This window comes from Primulina tabacum, chromosome 14 (assembly GCF_025594145.1).
Source record: "Primulina tabacum isolate GXHZ01 chromosome 14, ASM2559414v2, whole genome shotgun sequence".
In the NCBI taxonomy this organism is placed as follows: Eukaryota; Viridiplantae; Streptophyta; class Magnoliopsida; order Lamiales; family Gesneriaceae; genus Primulina; species Primulina tabacum.
Genome location: NC_134563.1, coordinates 35,072,758 through 35,086,975, shown reverse-complemented (window position 1 = coordinate 35,086,975; position 14,218 = coordinate 35,072,758). Strand labels below are relative to the sequence as shown.

At 33.4% G+C, this 14,218-nt stretch overlaps 1 protein-coding gene and 1 pseudogene across 2 annotated transcripts; one reads left to right on the top strand and one right to left on the bottom strand.

Annotated features, from left to right (window-relative positions):
• Positions 1-968: 968 nt before the first annotated feature.
• On the top strand, positions 969-6,883 carry LOC142524752 (uncharacterized; annotated as a pseudogene).
• A 310-nt stretch (positions 6,884-7,193) lies between these two features.
• LOC142525261 (uncharacterized) lies at positions 7,194-9,846 on the bottom strand. 2 transcript variants are annotated; one of them, XM_075629492.1, is made up of 2 exons: positions 9,549-9,846; positions 7,194-8,923 (listed from the first exon to the last, which is right to left on the bottom strand). In XM_075629492.1, the coding sequence occupies exon 2, from the start codon at positions 8,594-8,596 to the stop codon at positions 7,484-7,486; it is 1,113 nt and encodes a 370-aa protein (XP_075485607.1). In that variant the 5' UTR covers positions 8,597-8,923; positions 9,549-9,846; the 3' UTR covers positions 7,194-7,483. The 2 variants fall into 2 exon arrangements, with proteins under 2 accessions (XP_075485607.1, XP_075485608.1); XM_075629493.1 differs by having other exon boundaries at positions 7,194-8,883.
• Positions 9,847-14,218: the final 4,372 nt, after the last annotated feature.

Below are 14,218 nucleotides of genomic sequence, written 5' to 3'. Positions count from 1 at the left end.
AATTAAATAAACTAATTAAATATTATATTTTTTTAGTAAGTAATTTGAGCAGAAATTACTTAAAATAGAACAATTTATTTTTGAATGATTTACCTAATGAGTGATACTTAACATTGCAATCATTTGTATTTTAAATTTATTTATACTGTTTTTAATTAAACTGATTGATCAAAATTTTTAATATAATTTATGTTTTCAATATAATTTAGTTTTAATTTGAGTAAAAAAATAAAAAAACATATGATACATAAATTACATTTGAATTAATATAAAAATTAATTAAATTCAAAATTGAATTAAATGAATTGATATAATCAATGCAAACAATAATTGAAGTGGTCATTTATTGCAGTACACATATATCAATATTCATAATAAATTTTTTCTTTTTTAGAAATGATATTTTGGCGGAAAACTACTATTTTTGACAAAAACTCTGCTTTTATATATGTATATATAGATGTTAAACGGTTGAGCCGGAAAGAACGTAGATTCGAGATGTTTTCGAGTTGGCCTTGTAAGCATGAGGCCTAGCCCAGCCTGCGACAGTATATGGGCCCCATCTGCTTTATATAATAATTAACTGTTTCAAAAAAAAAATAATTTTATATACATGATTTTATTTTTATTTTCAGTTAAATAAAATGTATTTGATTTATAATTATTTTCCATGAAAATAAAAAAATTAATAATTGTTAAGGTATTAAATTCATGTTTCTTAAACTAAGGCAATAAAGTGTAAGTTGGAAAAAAGAGTAATAAATTTCAGGTAATTCGGGTTTTAAAGTGTTAAAATGTAAGAATGTTGGGGAAAAAATAAAATTTGTAGAAAATTTTGAAAATAATGTTAATGTTTGTCGGCCCATAAGTACGAGGCCTGTAATATGCTTGTTTATTCTATTGGACTACTGGGGCCTCTGATCCATTAGGCCCATTCTTATTCGGCCCATATGGTCACGCCCCTTCAAATTCTAGTCACTCTGTCACTGCCTCCCCCAAATTAAACGCTGAAGGAACCAAGAAAAGCTTTTGAACACAAAGTAAATGGAAGACATAGAGGATTTACTGGTGGTCGCCGCCGGCGGAGTAATACCTGGATTCCGGGTTCCAGTGGACGCTGGGGTTGGTGTTAACCATAGGCAAATAAAGAAGAATAGGATCTCCGGCAGTACTTCAAATTCTACATCCTGCAATTCTTCCAAGATTCCAGGCACTCAGGTCTTTCTCAGTTTATGCTAAATAAGCTAAATATGAAATTTTGTTGTTTATAAGTTCTTGTTTCATTTCTTTTTAATTGTGTCATTTGATGGGCAGACAATTTACATAAAGACGTTTGGGTGTTCACATAACCAGGTAAATTGATTTGGAGATTCTGCATTTGCTCTTCACGGGTGCTTATTTGCTTCTATACATGCTCATGTTTTTAAGTGCACTTACTGAAAGTGAGTAAAGTTGTGGCCTTTATCGACGTCCAATGGTCCATGTTAACGGAATTAGAGTGGATTATGAGAAATATTAGAATCCATCTTCATTGAGAGAAAAAAAATCATGAATTGTTACCGGAGCTTCTGGTGTCCAATGTTATCAATGTGGGAATGAAGAAAACGGAAAGAATTGTAACGTGTACTACTAATCAACTCTGTGCTCTCAGCCACGTGAATACGTTATGTATCAGAATTTTAAGAATCAATGGTAAAACAACGCAATCTTTTTACTGAAGACAATCAATATTAGGAATGTAAACGAACCAAACCGTTTGTGAGCTATTCGAAGTTCGATTCGATAAAAGCTCGTTTGAGCTCGTTTAATGAGGCTCATTAAGATAAACAAACCAAACTCAAGCTTTACAGTATTCGGCTCGTTAGCTCGTGAACATGTTCGTTGGTAAGTTCATTAGTAATTTTTTAGATGAAAAAATAATAGTTTTCATATTTGATTTATTGATTTTGCATATTATTTATGAAATATATAGAAAAATTTATTAAATTTATTTATTATTAATAAATTTACAAATTTTAATAAGAATAATATATTTTTCTTTAAATATATAATTTACTGTTTAATTAATTTAATGAAAATTTAAATGTATAATTCATATTTATTAAGCTTGTTTAGGCTCGATAAAAGCTTGAATAAGCTCGTGAGCCATGCATATATTCGTTAAATAAAGCTCGAGCTCGGCTTGATTATAAACGAACCAAACTCAAACATTCAAGAGTTCGGCTCGGCTCGACTCGATTACATCCCTAATCAATATAAATGCACTAAGTTCTGGCTAAGGATAAATACAAGACCTGTTAATCGGGACAAGTTATCTACTTCACTTGGTGCTCCGAACCGTGCTACATTTTGTTTAAACAAGCCTCATTTGTGCGAATTACTAAAAATTAAATACATTGCAATAAAACGCCGACAAAACATTTGATTCATTTTTTCAAAAAATAATTTATTTTGTGTGAGATATTTCTTAAAATAAATAGAATGGATCGAATGTTGTCTATGATTTATTGTATTTTGTTTATATATAGTGTTTAATGTGTTTAATTTTTAATAATTTGTACAAACTAATCTTGTTTTAGCAAAGTGTAGTATAGTTTGGAGCACCAAATGGAACTAAGTGTTTCATCTCTTGTTGGGACGATCTCTCAAAAGTGAATTATTAAAATTCTTCTTAATGTTATGGATAAAACTATTAAAAGGAATATAACTGTGAATGGGAAAAGTAAGATTGGGCCGTCAAAAGCGAATCTCCTACTGCAATGCTAATGCTATTCGGATGACACCGGATAAAATATATTTCAAAAGTTCAGAATAATTTTCTCCATGATGAATAATTTCATTGGTCGATTGACTATTGTGTTAAATGGTCTAAATATGATCCATGACTTCATGATTTTATCTTCTTTATTTTGTCAGTAACTTCAGAGGTCATAATTCTTGAACAAAGCTTGAGATTTCTCGAAAAATTTGGGTCTTTTGAAGTTGGTACGTTTTCAAACTTGATTTCCAGAGTGATAGTGAATATATGGCTGGTCAGCTCTCTGCATTTGGATATAATATGAGTGAAAATGAAGACGAAGCTGACCTGTAGCTTATAAACACGTGAGACTCTTTCTTAGCATCCATATTTCTTTTTTCTCCATTGTAATTTGCCACCCTCTCTGTTTTTGGCATTTTGTCCAATTCAATGTATGGATGCAGCATTTGAAGCAATGATATCGAAGAATCTTCTGGGTTTTTTTAAAGGAATCTTCTAGGTTCTAAGGATTAAGTTTTCTTACTGGAATCTTCTAGGTTCTAAGGATTAAGTTTTCTTACCGTCTTGTCAACAATATTTGCCGAGTTCATGTCGTGAAAATCTGGTAGAAATACTCGTGTTAGTTGCTGAGAGATAGTTCGAGTGTGAAACATTCAATCTGGATATGTAAATCATCTTCCTATTATTCCCATGCTGCAGCTGTACAGTTAAGTCTCCTAGTCAATCTGCCATGGACACACTTATAACAAAATGTAAAAGTGCAAAAAAGCGATTGGTAGTCGCCGGATGTGTGCCTCAAGGAAGTCGTGATTTGAAAGAGATTGATGGAGTAAGCATAGTTGGTGTCCAGCAAATTGATCGAGTGGTAGAAGTTGTCGAAGAAACCCTGAAAGGTCACGAGGTGCGGCTCCTGATCGAAAGACATTGCCAGCACTTGATCTTCCGAAGGTGTGAAATTTCAAAATTATGGCTTTAATTTTTTGTATAGTTATTTAAATATTTATAGGACACAGTTTTTTGAACGCATTAATGAGTTATCCTAGGAAATCACTAATTAATTGAAGTGTCCACATGTAAATTGTAATACAGTTGTAAGAAAATTTTCATTTCTTTATTTTATCAGGTGAGGAAGAACAAGTTTGTTGAGATCCTTCCGATTAATGTTGGTTGTTTAGGTGCTTGTACTTATTGCAAGACAAAGCATGCTCGTGGTCATTTAGGAAGCTACACAGTTGACAGCCTTGTAAGCCAATGGGGCCAGATAATCAACCCAATTTACATGATTTCTCAATTCTCTTATTTTATCAACTTTTAGGTGGGTCGTGTCAGAACTGTCATAGCTGATGGAGTCAGGGAGATTTGGTTAAGTAGCGAGGACACTGGTGCATATGGTATGGTAGAATTATATTTTTTATTACTTGTAAAAATGGGAGACTAAATGAAAATTCAAAAATGCTACCACGTGGCACTTCAGGAAATGTCAAATGCTTGAGTTGTTGGATATGACATTAGAATATGCTTTAGCAGGGCAGGAAATAAAATGTTTATGAATTGTACAAGTTTAATAGAACGTAGGAGAGTGAAGGATTTTCTGAAGCGCACCTTATCACCTCTCTGACTCCATGCCAGTATGCCAGTGACTCAAATTTTTGTGGATGTTGAAATTTTGTTATCTCTCTGGTTCATGAATGAAGGAATTTTTTATGGCAAATGAACTATTAAAACTGTAATGGCTTTTGATTTATGATTGAAAATGTTGTATTTAACAGCCTATGGTTTTGGCTTGGATATTTCCCAGGTCGAGACATTGGAGTTAGTCTTCCACTTTTACTGAATTCGATAGTCTCTAAGCTTCCGCCTGATGGAAGCACAATGCTCCGAATTGGAATGACCAATCCTCCATATATTCTGGAGCACTTGAAAGAGATAGCCGAGGTTTTGCGACTCCCATGTGTTTATTCGTTTCTTCATGTACCTACCTGTTCAGTCTGGAAGTGACTCCATCTTGAGTGTGAAAATTACTTTGGCCATATTTTCATGCTTGTCTTTCTGTCGAATTTTCTTAATTGGCGATTATTGTCCTTTGTCACTGCTTAAAATTTCTTAATTTGTTTCCTTATTCAACTGCATGAGATTGTATATTATATGGTTTGAATGTGTGCTGTGCTTCCACATCGTGGTATAGTGCTTCGATAAATTGGATATCAGGCAATGAACCGGGAGTATACTGTTAGTGAGTTTCGAACAGTGGTTGATACATTGATTAAACTGGTTCCTGGAATGCAGATAGCAACTGATGTTATATGTGGATTTCCTGGTATTGCTAAATATCTTTACCTAGTTTTCACTTTCGTGTTTCTCATTGAAAATTTCTGGAGCAATTGGTCAAATTATTGTTCATATGATCACCAACAGGTTTTGTTCGATTTTGTTGGAGCATTTGAGTTATTATATATCAAATTGATCTGTTCAGTTTTTAATATTTGCATTCCTAATTTAATTCAAGGCTATGTACCTTTGTGGTGAGATAATGTTTTCAATTGAAGAATGAGCATGCCTTTCCGTCGAAGTGATAAAACTATGACGTTGAAGTGCTCTGATGGAAGGAAAAATTCCTTTCACATCATTACATGATTTTAGTATGGGTAATTTAGCATAAAAATTTTCACTATTGTTTGAAATTGGACAATTGCTTACCCAATGTTCTGCTTCTCAGGTGAAACTTATGAAGATTTTGAGCAGACGATCAATCTCGTCAAGGAGTACAAGTTTCCTCAAGTTCACATATCACAATTCTATCCTCGGCCAGGTAAGTTGTATTTTCCTTCTTTTATATCAGCAAATTATAATTTCGAAAATTCTGAGTTAATTTGAACAACAGTTAGGGTTTCCTTTCGACTATTTATTCATCATGTGAAATTTTTAGACGATGAAGGCTAAATTAATATAGCACACCCTCTAACGCACATGTATTTTACTTTTTTAAGGATGATAGCAACTTTATAACACCATATTTGTGGAAAAAGAATAAGAAACTTGGATGGAGTACTAGAGTGTTGTACCCTCTAGAAATTATTTGTTGTCCTCTGTTTTGGGGGATGTTGTGCTTCGTCGCAAATCCTACATTTTTTAATTTAACCGACTCTGAAAATTTTGACCATGTTTAAATGTGCTCTCATCAAATTTGCCATCTACTGCAAAATAAAGGGCAACGATCGTGTATTTTAGTTTGATATTTTTTCAAACAGGAACGCCCGCTGCCAGGATGAAAAACGTTCCTAGTAATATAGTGAAGAAAAGAAGTCGTGAGTTGACTGCCATCTTTGAATCCTTTACGCCATATATTGGAATGGAAAGCAAAATTGAGCGGATATGGATTACTGATGTTGCCACGGATGGAACTCACCTGGTAAAGATCATCCTTGAACTTGTATCAAGCGAACAATCACATGCCACGAGGGCACTTAGAAATATTTTACCCATTCAGTATCGATCAATCTCATTTACAGCTCATATTTTGACTTTCATGTTCTAGTTTATGGTCCCACTTTTTTCTAGTTATGTTTTTTATCGCTATAGGTTGGTCATACGAAAGGATACATTCAGGTGCTGGTGGTTGGGCCAGGAAGCATGTTAGGGTCTTCTGCTATGGTAAAAATAAAATCTGTGGGAAGATGGTCTGTTTTTGGAGATGTGATCGAGATGCTCACTGAACAAGGTCTTTGAACAGCATGTCTCACTCCCATTCGAGCATTTCAAATCTCTGTTGCTCAAATTTTCACGAGACGCAAGAGGGAACTATTTCAGTTTCAAAGAACGACCAAAAGCCCAGAAGTCAAAACCTGTTTGGACGGTTATGCCGGAAACGAAAGAACAATTCCCACAAAGAGATGGAGAATGATGTTGTGTTGAAATTTGAGGAAAAGCAAAGAACCGCTGAGTGGGCTTTTGTTGATAGTGCTCTTCTTGCAGTCATCCTCACTAGCTCGTTGACTGCTATTGCTATATGTTTGTATCTTGGATTTAGTGGTTTCTTATCTTCCCTCTTGTTTTACAAAAGGAAACAATAATTGTTGATTTGGACTTGAACAATTTTCATCAACCTGGAATTGGCATTTTTGTACATCACATCAGATATTATTTTGACTCATTTAGATTTAAATGAGAGAAAATTTAGAAGCTGCGTGGGCTCTATATTCTTTTCAATGGATTGAGTGAGTACTCCATGTAGAATCCAGTGGCGTGAGAAGTTGTGATCATTCGCTGAAAAGCTAGTATGAATTATGTAAAAGCATAAAGCTTGAGCAAAACCAAAATGATTTTTCATGATCATATTTAGATCCATGATTGACTAGATGATTCTATCGAAATTTTACATGGATTGAACAGTGGTTATATCCATTCTTAACTAAGTAAGAAGCTCAAATCTTCGGTGTTTCAATAATTAGGAAATTTTATAACTGTAATCAGAAATGAAATATAGGCATGAACCAATCAGTGTTCTGATAACAAAACCAACGAGGTAGAACAAAAGGACTAACGTGAAGTGCGCATCTATACATTTGGTGCAATTCAGGCCTCCTAGTAAGCTCGTTGCAAGTAGTAAAACGTTGAATCGATGCATGCACAATTAAATGTCCTGTCTGTAGCCAAGCTGGTGATAGTTTATCCCTCCTGGTTCCTTCCTTTCGCCAATGTTGCATACCAAGTTTCTTGATTTATAGACTAAAGATGTTCATCTGCCGGTTTTCCCATAAGAAACATCAATGGTGCAGCTTCAACCATTCTGATTCCACTAGTTGGTATGCTTCGCTTAGCTTTGGCATCGACAGTAGGGATAGGGATTGCTCTATTTCTCGTGTTCGGTCCATTAATGATCTGCACGAGATCGCCATGCTCTTGAAAGTAATAGCTATATGGTACATGATTTTGGGAAAATGGTAAGAAATGGTTTTGAGGGGGTAAAGTACATGATATGTACGGCAATTTTGGCTGCCATGGAGCAACTCTCTGCAGCAGTTCCATTGGCTGTAGGGCATTTTTGGCTGCAACCAGGAACTGTTTGGAGTGAGTCTGATTTGCATCCCGCTCCTGCTGCATAGTACTCGAATCTGTCAAAGAGGCACGGCTAATGAAATCAATCTCTCGATCTCCATGATTTGTAGAATGATCTGAAGTCTTGTTTCCCAATGGTTCATGATCTTGGCATAGCCACTGAAAATTCTTGGATGTCTCTTCTTTACATGTGTAAGTATTCAAGCTCAAGCCATTGGCATCGTCATGAAGAAAATGGAGATCATCGCTGAGACTCTTGGCTCGTTTTGAACCTACATCTGAACAAAAATGTTCTTGTAAATTGGAAGAATGTTCTTCTACAGCAGCGACATTGAGGTCAATCCCAGTAAAACCTCGTGGGCTATACCGTTTTTTGGAGTATGATTCACTCGAAAACCTTTTGGAAAGAGGAACTGAACGGAAAGCACTCATTTCTGCAGAATTTTTCCAATTCCGTCCACCTTCAAACTTCAATGGCGTCGTGGGTAGTCCCCTAGGAATCCCAGCTTTTGCCACCACTTTTATTACACTGCAAGACGATACAGTTTCAACATCAGGCTGAATAAACTCGCATGTTCCATCTTCATTGATGTCTTCATTCAGATCAAATACAGTAGCAGCAGAATCCAGTTTGTCGACACCATCTTTGCTCAGTCTTGTCATCGATGTCTCTGAAGATTCATTGCCATTTGCACCTTCACCAATCACTACAGGATATGCATCTGATGATTTGCCTTTCACCGATATTTTTTCACTTTCTACTGATATTTCAGAAACTGTCATTCTTTCTCCTGATGATTGCTTACCAGCTTCAAGTAATCGTTCCTTACCATGAAAGATGAGATTTGGTCCATATTTACTGGAATTAAAGGCCGACTCAAAAGCATTTCCACCAGATGTTCTTAATGACTTAAAGATCGAATCTTGTGATTCACTGCTGCCTACATAATCTATTCCGGGTTATCACTGGCCCCAACAGTATCGTTACTTGTGATCTCTTTACTTTCAGGCAATGAACTAGCTTCACAAACCTCAACTTTTTTATCAAAATCAGCCATGTATTTCTGCGTCTAGAAATTATATGCAAGTCATAGCTGAACCATGAAGAGCCTTCAAAAGAAGGTTCAGCATAAGCAAATACAACACAAAAGGTTATACAGAGTTGAAGCTTACGGAGTTAAAGCTGGAAAAGCATCATAAGTATCAGCATACTAATATTTGAAGTAGAAACTCGTAAACAAAAACAAAAAAAAAAGCTAAAAAAAAAACATAAAGACAAAGGCTAAAAATTTGACAAAACGGATTACTCTGGATGATGGTAGTTCAAGTTTTACAACTTCATCCATGACATGAACCTAACCTTCAAAAAGGAACCACAGGCAAAGAAATGCATGTTCTCTCATAAATGACACCATTAGATGAAAATATCGAGCAGAGAAACAGACCTGAGACTGAGAGAAAGGTAAAAACTTTGGTCTGTATAAATCTTAGAAGGTCGTCTCAACTATCACTAAGAATAGAGATAAAATACTAATGACAAATGAAAAAAAATGCTGCACAACTTTTGGCTTCAATCTCTCTCCCTTTTGCTAATCTAACTCCACTTTGAAAAATCCCACCACCCATTACTAAGCTGTCACCTTTTCCTCCCAGAAACAGAAGTTGCAATTGACAGAAACTAATCATACAAATATACACCAACACAACTCAAGAAAGAAGAGAACTTTATCACTACCAAACGCGTGATTTGCGAATGTAAACAAAAGGGGGTGTCCAGCCGACGCCAGTCAATGTATGTGATGTGTGCTCCTGACTGCCGAGCGCGACAGATGAAAGTGCGGAGATGGTAGGTGGGACCTCCTGAAACTAGCTGAAACGTGGGACCGTACATCCTATCCAGCGGGTCCCATCTTCTACAGACTTTGGAATCATCATCGTGGATGTGCCAAACAAACAAAGTACAATATGATATTATATGGTCTGAGTCTCAGTCTCTCTTTCTTCTGTGGAGAAAGTCCTTTAAGGCTTTGTTTGGATCTAATTTTCCTTCCTGTAAAGTGTACTTCCTCTTATATGCGTAAATAGTACTTTAAATAAAAAATTTATGTCAATATCAAATTTTATTTTATTTTATATGTAACACAAATAATATTTATATGGTATGCGACTAGATAGATTACAATATTTTAAATAATCAATTTATTTAAATCAATGATTAATTACTCATTCTGGCTCATTTTTTTATCATTAAATTTTCAAAAAAATATTTTCCACCTTTTGCTACTTCTCTCTCTTTTCTTTGTTCACTAAAAAGGGAGAAATCAATGCATTGTTAATTATAATTTCTTGGCTCGTATAATTATGTGTTTTATCTATGTATCCGGAAAAAAAATGAACTATAGGTAGGTGTAACCGAAATCATGTATTTAGGTTTGGTAAAGATTTGATATGAAATGGGTTCACTGCAATATTAGTGGAAAACATCATAATCTGATTGGAACGAACACATGGGGACATGTTAATCAAGAATGTTTAGAAACCAATATTTAGGATCAGGTTCTAAAAAGCGTGAAGCGTTCTGAAGTGCGAATGTCGAGCTCCAAGCTTTTCAAGTTTAAGCGAGATTAACACATGCTTAAGCGTGAAAAAAAAAATTATTTTTAGTATAATTGTAATTATATCAAACCAATAAATAGATAAAAGAATGCATAAATATGATAAATTTAAGTCTGATGCATTAATTCTCATATTTATAAAAGCATAAAAATCTCAAAATTACAAATCTTTATTTATTTTTGCAACTAAATCACATTAAAAAATGTTAAATATTTGTCAAATCATTATCAGACATGCTTAATCATAATTAAAATTAAAAAATAAAAATCTAAATTATAAACTTATTTTATTATTTTAAAATACAAAAACATACCTTCAAAATAAAAAAATTTAAAAATAAGTAGATGCGATTAATTGTGCTTAAGCACACTTAATTAAACGCTTTCATTACGTTTAATTCGATCAAACTATAATTTAACCGTTTTTTTCGCTTTTCTCCGAAGCGGGACGTTTTTGTCGAGCTTCAAGCTTAAGCGGGTTTTTTAAAACACTGTTTAAGATATTATTTTTTTCCTAATAAATTGGGAAAGAAATGTAACTTTTTAAAATATTTAAGATTATAATTCCAAGATCTGACATAATAATCGCATCACGGACAGAGTATCATATCCATGTGATTGATTGGTTAGTTTCTAACTCAAAGATAGAACCTAAAAAATAAACTATAACATTGTCCTAATGCTAACAAGAACTCAACCACGGGTTATAAACTCTAGGGCGACGCATAAGTCCTCCCTTCGTTAGAAATGCAAACAATTGGAGATTTTATGGTGTATTGATTGATTATACACTGGAAAAGGTATACCGATAGTAATAAGCAGTTCCAAACATACGATGCTGCGGTAGTACCTTACAGTAGTTCTTGTAAAGTGACTAAAATTGCAGAGTTGTGAGCATATATCGATACTAATATATCCATATCTTGGATCCTTGAAGCATGCATGCATGCTCTCTCTTTCAGAGTCTCAAAGATGAACCAGTGTGTAACTGCTATAGCGTCGATTGGCACAGTGAATCAACTTAAATCTCCTTCAGTACAGGATTTTGCATGAGATTGAAGGATATCAAAAGCAGAGTCCTACATGTGTTCGATGGAACCTGAGCCGAAAAGTAAAACATGACCTTTTATTGTGGACAAACCGGTATAGTCCAGTTGTCGGATTATTTCTTTATCATTCTACAACACTGCTAGCTCATTTAGTCTTTCATATGACATTGTTGATTACAAATATTTTTTGATTAACTTCAATTTCGAGAAGGTTATTTTATGCTGATGAATTGTGAGTGACATGGGTAACAAAATCTTATGGACTACATAAGTATTCGAGAATAAACCATTCATTATCATCATCATAAATATAAAATATTTGAGAATAAATAATTCAGTGTCGTCAATATCATTTGGTTTTATTAATTTGTTGAATAACATCTTATGACCATCAACTTTGATGACAACTCACTGCGGTTAATATATAAATGCCCATTGTGACTCAAGATTATTGAAGCTCCATAGAATACTTCGTCAAACTAGTTAATTAATGCTCACTATTTAATTTTTTCAAATTCAACGAAATCCAAAACTTTATTAATATTCTTTAAATTGTTCAAACCGGACTTGAGAGAAAATCGAGCTTAATCAATTATTAACAAAAATATTCAAATTGATATTTTTATTTAATACTAGAAAAATGCACGTGCGTTGCACGTAAAAACCTAAACTGTTGAAAATATATGTACGAAATTTTGATAATATTTAAATGAATTAAAACATGGCTAATAACATTTATCAACTGAAACAAACAAAGCCATAAAAAATAAAAAATCATGACCATAGACGGTATATGAATAAGATAAATTATCTTATCCACTCGAAACACTTTCCAATATGCTTCTTGGTTGATTTTGAGAACTCAACAACTCTTTGTCGTAGTTTGTTATAATATGCATATAACTATTTTGGTATGCTCAGCAAGTATCTGATCGTCTTTAACATATATTATGTTATTTACAATCCTTATCCGGGATCTGACATGCTCATAGTTTGCTTCTTTATCACGACATTTTTTCGGTTTTCTACATTGTTTTTATCTGATAATCTTATTTTTCCGACTATCTTTTTTGTTGTTAAATGATTTTTCAGCTTTTGACAATCATCAACTATAAATCCTAAGAAAAAATGCTTTTACTCGCAATAAGTTTTCACTGTGACTAAAAGTATGTATAACTTATATATTCTTCAACAATAAAATCAATGAATGGTGTTGCACCTTCGTCAAATATTGTGATATTTGTGATATCATTTTTATATATTTAGTATCAATATTATAAACATATAGCTATAAGGTTAATAAATTTTTAACAACCATTTCTCAATCATTGTGAGAAAAATACTTGAAATCTCTTCAAATGTCTATATTTTAAAATTGTGTCCTCATTTAATTTGACGCAATTCAAGAAAGTCATATTGATCGTCATTTTTTGAAAGCTTTGAAATAATGATTGCGTGCATCATGTCATAAAGATGATATAGTTTCAATCTCATTTGTTGCGTTTAGAACATAATATTGTATTATTCATTGAAACAAAACAAATTTTCTTCTATCGAGTTTATATTTTGTTTTATAATATTTTATATCTTGTAGAACGATATACAAAATTAATTATTGTATTTTAAAAATCTTGAGAAGAGATACGAATAATGTAATTAAGATATGCATATGAGATATCATTCAAATATATGTCAAAGTATTTGTCTTATTCAATATCACATCTAATAATATAACCATTTAGATTTCATGAGCATTTTATGATAGTCAAAATTAATTTGATGAAATATTGTAGAATTTTGTTTGAATTTCAATAGTTGGCTAAGTGAATTTATTTGACGAGTAGTTTTCTATGTTACCATCATATATGTTATGAATTAGCTGGTTAGACACTTTGACTAAAAAAAGAGACAAAAACAATCTCGTAGTCACATCGAAATATATCGAGATAATATTGGAGGAAATAAAGTGAAACTGGCTTAATGTCTCAATAAAATGCACAAAATTGATCTATTATATTGTGTCAACAAAGCTTTAGAATTGTTCTCATACCATTATAAATAGAATGAGAATTATGCACAATTTGTTTTTTATGTATTTCTTTTTCTTAATGAAGAATTTTTTCTTTTTGAAAACTATTTTATTGAGAAATATTGACATTTTATATGACATTCATATGTCACACAACCATGAAGTAACAACATAATCAATATATAACACTTAACGTACACATACAATTCTTCAATTTCTTCTTCATTGTGCTTCGTTTAAATTTAAATCTGAATCATTCTTGATCTTAATATTTCGCTTTAAATATGATTTAATATGTATGTATATGTTTCATGTTACTTAGTTGGACTTAATTTCAAATATCTATAAAAAAATGTGCTTGAATTATATCATACAGAAATTAGGACATAGTATATAGGACCGCGCTTGCCGCTTTACCAAAATCTATAGATAGTAGTAATGGTGCAACTCAAATCTTTTAAACCGCACAACAGCTCAAGCACCACGGTTCGGCCGCTCTACCAAGCAGAGATAATTATTGCACCCGACAATATCCCTCCCAATAATTGCACTCCTTGCAATCAATGGGAATCGAACCCGTGACCTTGACTCTGATACCAATTGTAGGGCCGAGCGCTTGCCGCTTTACCAAAGTTATAGCTAGTAGTAATGGTGCAACTCAAATCTTTTAAACCGCACAGCAGCTCAAGCACCACGGTTCGACGGCTCTACC